Genomic DNA, 8,483 nt, shown 5'->3' with positions numbered 1-8,483 from the left:
TATAAGAAACTACTGTTGTTTCAAAAGAGGTAAACATGGAGAATTGACCACACCTGCTTACCATACAGCTGCTGTGCCAAGGACTCGCTCAGAGTCAATATCCGGAACTTGCAGCACTCTGACACATTTTAAATTATTGTCTCACAAATTGCTAAAATAAACAAGCAAGACTGTACACATCACTATTTTATGTGAAAGAGTTTACCTTGTGTTCTGAAAATGAGAGGCTTAAAGGCAGTATAAAATTAGTTCTGGTTCTGAAACCCCCTTGGCAGTTAGTTTTTTGAGGGTAGCATGCAGAGCTGTTAAAGAAAGCAACAGTCTTTTTGGCTGCTTGACACCTTGAAAATCAGATTCCTTTTTTCCCCCCAAGTTCTCCTTTGCTGATATTGAGAAGGGTTTAAGTTCAATTCATTGTCAGCACAGCATATTTAATATTCTTATGGTTCTTCCTAATGATAGAAAGAGGTATGCAGTACCTGGGGTCCACTGAAACCATTAAAGTTTCCTGGCTGAGTTTTATGGGTATTTCCCAGCTAAAAGCCTTCAGCCATTACCACACAGATTTACCTGCAAAATTCAGAATTCCCATCCTTGTTGCTATTCTACAGGGATGCTAGGTTGCAGGAAAATATATTTACTTTCTTCCTTCCTTGTTTGAGCACGTTTGTTTTCCCTCATTCTCTGCTGCATAACTAAGGAAAGTAAATCTAATGACTAAATAATCTAGCACATTGGATTATGTTTTAGATTTCTTATCAGATTCCATTGTGTAAGTATGATCTGACTCATGGGAGAACAACTGTTATCAAATGTATCTTTCTTCAAAAGGTTTGGTAAAAGATAATAATTGATAAGGTTTTCCTAGATCATAAGCCACGTTTTGCTCATGCCACACTTTCATAGATAGAGATAATAGCTAGTGGAGCTTTACTGATCTCCCTGCTTAATGTTTTCAAGTCTTTAATTTTTTTTATAATATAAACTGTTTTAGGTTGAAGAAACAGTAGAAATCTCCAGAGACTCATCATGTTCTTGTATTAAAGCTGCATATATATGCAATGATGCAGCAGAAAAACTTGCCCTTACCACTGTTGCAGAGCTGCCTAGAAATTGGATCTGTATGAGACTTCGATCTGGTAATAGTCCCAAAAAAGTGGGTACCTAGTAATTTAAAATTTTGCTTGTCAAAGTCTGGATCCATTAAATTCCACTGTATTCTGGAATTGAAGAAATTCCTATGTACCCCAGAGGTCTGCTTCCATCCAGAAACAGAATTTCCTGTGTCTCTGACTGCGCTCAATTGTCTGGTATCTGTGCTATTTCCAAACTCCAACAGAAATTGGAAGGAAAAAAAAAATATATATATGTTGGGTACTGTCTAATCCACATTTTATGCACTCAACACCAGTTTTTTTACATCTTCCTCATCTGGACTACAGAGAGAAATAGCTTCCATTGGTGGGGTGAGAGGTCTTGTAAAAGGACTAATTGCATTCAGTGCCCTGCTGCCCATCTGGTAGAGGAAGGACTTTGAAGCTAGATTGTCTATAACATACATTTGTCAGTGTTAACTGATCATTTGCTGGAAAGGACACCTGATCTGCCCTCAGTTTGCTGTTTGTACGGGTTTCTGAGATGGAGAACAGGCCATTCTGAACAAATTTTAACTGCAGGACAAGGCTCACAGTTGTGAATGGAAGTGAATTTAAGTGCCTGCACTAGATCTAAGGGGAATCCTAAATGTATCTTCTGCATTGGTATTTTATCTTGGCTAGGTCAGCCAGTTGATATTAAAAATCTCTAATTGCTGAACAGGGAGCCTAAAGATGTTAGCTTGTGAATCCTGCTGGAATTATTCAGAAATAATAACACTAGAGATGATGACAAAACTTTAATTGTTTTAGTAAAATGCAAATGAAAAATAGAAAACATCTTGTCTTTAAGAGAGCACTGATGTGTTGGCTCGCTGAGGATTATAAAACAAACCCCATCTAGGATCAAACATTCTAGAGCAGAAGGCATCAGAACCAGAATGAAGTTACAAACTCCCAATATTTATTTCTGGGAAACAAGTGGAGAAAAACCTCTGGTTTCTTTTTTTCTTGAAAATTATGTCCATTTGAGAATTTTGTGCATGTATACAGATTTTTTCCAAGATCCATCTCTGACCAAGAGAGGATCAGCTGTCTTGTACATGCAAGAGAGACCAGAAGCTCATGGAAACACTGAGTATTTTAGTACATAGCTAGAAAACTATATTAAGGTAAGTACATCAGATACAGAGAGGGGAGGCAAGGTTTAGAATTCTAATTACTGGGTCAGACTACCTGGAAGGTACCAGGCTTCCCTAAGATTAACCACAAGAGTATCTTTCCTTTTACAAGAGCCACTGGTGGTCATCTGCCATTTTTTGCTTTTACAAAACAAAATATGATCTAGAATTGCTGAAACTTACTTCATGTTTTTGTATATTTTGTGTCTATGAATCTGGGGTTATCTGTTAGTTCTGGATTGCATTTTCTACAACTTTGGCTTTATTTTGTTAAAAAAAAAAAGGAAATTTCTCAGCCCTTAAAACTGAACTCAATATTTGCATACCAAGTATGTCAGCAAAACTGAAAAAGCTCATTCGTGGCCTCAGTATCCAGTCTCCACTTCAGCCATATCATTTAACAAACATGACACTATATAAAGGGGATTTGTGTGAACTGCTTTTTCATTTCACTTTGAAGCAGAAGGGTAAGTTGAATTTCCTTTTAATAAATCACAAGGAATATCAGCTAGAAGGCAAACCCATTCCTTTTGATTTCTGTGGTCATATTTACCTTCAAAAATTAAATTTCCCTTTATTAGTAATTTTTTTACTTTGCTTATGCTAGCAATTTTAGTAGATAAGGAGATGCCTGAAGGACACTAGATAGTAATGACTGATGAAGGTCATTAAAACTGAAGAGCTGTGTTTTTTCCATTTTGCTGTATAACAGATCAGGAGTCTGACTCTGCATCATAATCCAATTATGAGCTGGATGCAGTAGTCCATTCAAATGTAATTCCCCAAATGATCATCACCAGGCAAAGGGTACACATTGTAATTGCATCTCCTTATCTCAAGGATGTAAGTATTCCTAGCCACCTAAGCTAGGTTTCTGTTGGGGTCTTTAAGGACCTGCTCTCTGAGTCACTGGCCAGTGTTTCCAGAGGTGTCTGCTGGCCTTCAGTAAAGGGTAAACAACCCAAGATGCTTCAGATTCAACAAACAAAACTCAACAGCACCTTTAATACTGCACAGGTGTTCTCAGGTGGATTTGATTTTGCATTCTTTAAAGTGCAAATTCTTGGCCATACTGCTATTAGTTAAACAGACCCTATAAATTTATGATCCCTATGTGCTGCAAATTTACGACATAATTGGATATTCATGTATTCAAGGATATGTTGCATCAAATTGACTTTGATGAGACAGTCCCCTAGAAAAACAAGTTGCTGTTGATGCAGATTAAAAATAATCTCAAGAGTCTTCTATAGCAGGGTCAATATGGAAGACAAAACCAATATTTTTTCTTTTAAATTTTTTAAATCTTAATTTTTTTCTTTTCATTTAATAAATGACACTACACTGATATTTTGATTCTGCTTGGCATATATACTTTAAAATATAATAACAAATACCTTGTTATAGCTGATGAACCTAGGTGTTAATAATCTCACAGCATTCAAGGCAACCAAGATTTTAGTTTAAATTTTAAGTGGAGCTAGATTTAGAATCTAGCATGTGTAAATGCTGATTTTTAAAAAAAGATGGAAGGTTTTAAGAGAGCGCAGGTACAGGCTCCTCTGATTTGTGCCAATAGAAAAATGAAGTAATGGACAGTAAGTTTTGTTTTGTATGAGTCAACCAATGAGCATCACCCCATTGGAAATGGATACCCATTCTGGCATATTGAACCTTTCTTTATATGTCCTGTTAGTTTCACTGAATGATGTCAATAACTGGATATTTCTATGCCATAGTATCTTATTGTCCTTCAGGTTTCACAGCTGCACAGTACACCCACTCACTCTGCTGTAAACCCACATTAAAATGCTTTTTGGTCACAATAGCTCAGCACTAAGATTATAAAACCCTACTTCATGTTTTATCTGTAGGGATAAAAGATGAATAAGTCTATTGCCAACCAGCAAAAATGCATTTTCTACAAGATTGACTGGCATTTGTAAGCTTGTGGAATTTTGTTCAAAACAGGATAGGAATGTCAATTGAGCTATAAAGTTTTGCCCATGTGTAAAAGAGTACCAGTTTATGCCAAATAAAGGTACTTAGATAGTGCTGGGCTTTAACAAGCTCCCAAACATTACAAGTACCTCTGTAAGGGATTTGCTTTTCAGGTTAGCATCCTATGCATCATTGAGTGATTATAGTCCTTGCAGGCAAGGACTGATGGCTTAAGTGAGATCAGTTACCTCTGAGCCTATCATTTCTCAAGGATTAATCCAACAAATAGTCAGTGACAGTGAAAGGGATAGTTTATCTTCACCACTCCAAGTTTATAGAAAGAGTTTTGTGTATAAGCTACACAGTGGTTGCAAAATAAATCTGGGAAATCTCTTACACCTGAATTGTAAATTTTATTTAAACAAGGAAATAATGTAAATTTCAAGTAGGGATGATGGGGGGTGGGGGCAGGAGTGCGCAGTTATGTAAACCAATGTCTACAATTTCTTACAGAATCACTGCTTGACAAATGTGTGGGTTTTTTACAGCTGGCCTAAGAAATCATGTTGTCTTACTCATCCTCCATCCTCATAGCACTGGCTGCTGTGTTAGTGCCTTGTCATGCATTGAGTAAATGTCCAGGAATTTCTGGGCTACCTGGTATCCCTGGAAGAGATGGTCTGAAAGGTAAGCAAACCTGCCTCTTTGGCAAGAGACCTGTGTCATGCAGGCTGCATGACTAGAAACAGATAATATAGGACACATGCTCTCAAGGAAGTAGATGTGTTAAGCACAGGAAGGAAAAGAGAATGGAGGAAACAGGCAGTTTAATTTTTTTCTAAAAAGCAGGTCTCCTCAGTGTTCTGGGGGAAGAGGGGAATTGAACAGCTTATCAACATTTCAGCATATACATATTATGTATATATATGTAGAAATGGCTTCTCCAGGTCTGCTGCCAAGGCTAAAGCACTATCAGAATTATTCCCAGACTCCCTGTATTAGGTCACATATGGGGTTTTTTTAAATGGAGTGTGAAGTGCAGGAGGAGTTGCAATGTTGCAGCTCGGGAATGCAGCAACCTTTTGTGCTACTGCATTGCTGTTTGCTTCAATTTTGAATGGTGGATTATGATCATGGGAGTACATTAATGACTTTATTCTACATGTAGGACCTCTGTTACCTGTGGAAGGTGGTATGAAAAAAAAAGAATCAACCTTTACAGTGTCTTCCTATCTTTAGCAGGCAGTGCTGGATGTTTTTCACTCACTATCCAGAAACCTTCCACTACCACTGTTTATGGCTCCCATTGAAGTAAAATAAACAAAAAGCATACACCCAGCACTTGAGAGAGACAATCACATGGTCCCAAAGAAACTGTTTCCTCCTCAAAGTATCCCTTGTGCCAGTTCACTACCAAGTAGTAGGATTAATCCAATTCCCTTCAGCAAAGACATTTTCACAGATATAACTAACAAAAGGCTTCAACTTATAAAGCTTCAGTTTCTTTTTTAAAGAGTGGAATTATCAGCATTTCATAGGATTGGATGTTTTTATTAGTTTGCTTTAATACATTAGATTAACAACAGTGTGAAAAAATGCTGGGGAAATATCTATTTTACACTTGATGTTAAAAAATACATTTGCAAGTCAGTTCTGGAAAATAATTTATTTTATCCAGGGGATTTTTCCTAGCAGCACAGCCTAGGAAATTTGCTTGACTGTATAACTTTTGTTTTTATCTGCACAGGTCTGTCTGATTCTCTGGCCGCCAAACGCCACAATGCTTTAGCAAATTTGAAACATCGACTTTTCCAACTTGAAGCTGGTAATTCTTCCCCTTGTAACCTTTTCAGCTCACAGCCAGTTTTAAGTGCAGTAGGCAAAGTCAGTTACAGAATCATGACTTGCAGGAAAGAAACTGCATTTGGAAAGGATACTACATATCCCAAAATTCTATTTTCTCATTCCAAGCAGGGGAAGTCAGGATTCAAGCTGTCCTGGAGGGAATCAGGTTCCTCTTGGCAATCACAATGCACATTTATTAAAATTGTGTTTATTTTAAAAAATATTCCAGCTAACTGATGTTGCACTTTCCGCATGGATTCATGGAAACTCAGGCTTGTACCTCTTTTCTCTATCAGCAACCAGATTGTTAAATGTGGTAAATGTTAATGTGGTAAATTGTTCTGTACTGAAAAGGGGTTCACAAAACTATTATAATTTTTCTGTTTCCCTTGCTCAAATTTGAAGCACACTGATCTTTACAAAGTACACAAAATATAACAGGGCTGATATTTAGCAGATGTTGGTGGGACATCCTTGTCTTGGAGACAAGAACAGACGGTCACAAGCAGTGAAATACATTTAGTGAACAGTTCGTGAATGGGTAAAATTAAAGATCTTCATTCCTCTTCATCCTTTGCTCAATTTATCCCTCTGTTCTTCTTAGCAGTTTTAGTTTTCTCTTTATCTCTTGATTTCTCTTCCTTTGCTTTTACATCAGTATGCCACAGAAAATTTACAAAGATAATTCTTCATGTTTCAGTGCTTGCATTGAACGGGGAAATAAGAAAAGTAGGAGAGAAAATACTTGCCAGCAATGGGAAGAAAGCTGACTTTGCATCTGCACTACAATCCTGTGAAGAGGTTGGAGGAACTCTTGCAGCTCCCAGGAATGAGGAGGAGAATAAAGCTATTATGGACATTGTGAAACAGCATAACCAATATGCCTACTTGGGCATTAGAAAGGGGGAGACTTCAGGTCAGTTTAAGTATATAAATGGCAAGCCTCTGAATTATAGCAACTGGCACCAGCATGAGCCTAACAGCAAAGGGAGAGAGAAATGTGTGGAGATGTACACTGATGGCACCTGGAATGACAAAAAATGCAATATGTATCGTCTCACAATCTGCCAGCTTTAAAGAATGGCCTTTCAGCCACCTCAGAGGATAATGAAGTATCTGTGTTTCAGGTTGATTAAATTTCTGCAATTTCTCTGTATCTTAAAATATAAAATTAATCATATTGTGATATTTTTTAGCCTTAGTAAAATGCCAAATATGCTAGGTGATTAACATGATTAAAATGTGCCTGAACTGATGTGCCTGATGTGTTTCTCCCTTTTGGAGGGTTGGGAACACCTCAGAATTCATTTCTTGTGGCAGCCTGTCTCCATACCTTTGAGAAGATTAGAAGAAAATTCCAAGGTTTGACTTGGGATATTGGAAATGCTGCAGTTAAAATTGCCCGTGGCCTCATAGTTGGAAGTGTTTTGAAGTACTTACAAGTTTCTGCCTCAAAAGAGCTGCAGAGAGGTTGACCTCACTGGAGCAATTACGATTTTAGGTTTTAGACATCACTTTCAGTCAGAGAGCCTGTGCTGTATCACATTGAACCATTCACTGATTCATTAGCATCCACCTTTGATTTTATAAAAATATTACTACTACCTGTAACTACAGTTATAATTACAGTTACAACTACAGTAGTAACTACAGTTTACTATCAACTTTACTAGTTTCAGAATCTAGTCTGTATAAAGCACACAAAGATATTGAACTCAATTCAAGTAGACAGAATGTTTAAGATGCTAAAGATTGCATTTTGTTGCTAAAACAACTCATTCCCTCAGAAAATTAGATTGCAGTGTCAGAAGGCCACTTGTCTTTTCCCAAAACACTGAGCAAAGCACATAATACTTTGGGAAGACAGCTAAGAGTGGAAGTTCAATCAGTTCAAACACAAACATCTCTCTTGATTTTATAGCAAGCAACATCACAAAGACTTCAAGTCTCCAAATAGGAGCAAGAAGCACCTTTTCACAAAATGTTTTCACTGCTACTCCTTTTGGGCAGCTGGTGAGCAGGGACAGCTGAGCAGAACAGAGCACCAGGAGCAGCAAATTCTCACATTCTCACCTTGCAATGAGGGAGTCCTAGGCTCATCCACTGCCATTTACACACATCCTGAGGGAGAAAACAAAAGAAAGCACTAGCTTTAAAATTCATGCATTAAACACAATCTCCTCCCCCACATTTGGCTCTGTGCAGGAAGCCCCTGGGTAGCTGGACTTTGGGCAGTGATGTTCCCAAGCCTCCCCTGAGGAGCAGAGATAGGATCTAGTCCTGTTCATTTCAAGCCCTGGCAAATTTTTGGCAAGGGATGATCCATCTCCAAGTAGCATGCAGCACTCCAGCTGATAAGAGAGCAGACTGGGATTCTGAAATGGAAAAGGCACACCCAGAACCATGCTGGATAGATTTCAAA

The 8,483-nt window shown here is 37.9% G+C and overlaps 1 protein-coding gene across 1 annotated transcript; it reads left to right on the top strand.

Moving 5' to 3' along the window:
- The first annotated feature begins 2,719 nt into the window (after positions 1-2,719).
- On the top strand, positions 2,720-7,311 carry LOC131580520 (pulmonary surfactant-associated protein A-like). Its single transcript, XM_058841845.1, has 4 exons — positions 2,720-2,742; positions 4,765-4,903; positions 5,964-6,041; positions 6,762-7,311. The coding sequence occupies exons 2-4, from the start codon at positions 4,780-4,782 to the stop codon at positions 7,136-7,138; spliced, it is 579 nt and encodes a 192-aa protein (XP_058697828.1). The 5' UTR covers positions 2,720-2,742; positions 4,765-4,779; the 3' UTR covers positions 7,139-7,311.
- Positions 7,312-8,483: the final 1,172 nt, after the last annotated feature.

Source organism: Poecile atricapillus, chromosome 6 (assembly GCF_030490865.1).
Source record: "Poecile atricapillus isolate bPoeAtr1 chromosome 6, bPoeAtr1.hap1, whole genome shotgun sequence".
NCBI lineage: Eukaryota > Metazoa > Chordata > Aves > Passeriformes > Paridae > Poecile > Poecile atricapillus.
This window is presented reverse-complemented; position numbering and strand designations above follow the sequence as displayed.

Coding starts and splice junctions, on each gene's coding strand:
- LOC131580520 (XM_058841845.1), top strand. CDS start 4,780: ATGTTGTCTTACTCATCCTCCATCCTCATAGCACTGGCTGCTGTGTTA. Junction 4,904..5,963: donor TGGAAGAGATGGTCTGAAAG/GTAAGCAAACCT, acceptor TTATCTGCACAG/GTCTGTCTGATTCTCTGGCC. Junction 6,042..6,761: donor ACTTTTCCAACTTGAAGCTG/GTAATTCTTCCC, acceptor TTCATGTTTCAG/TGCTTGCATTGAACGGGGAA.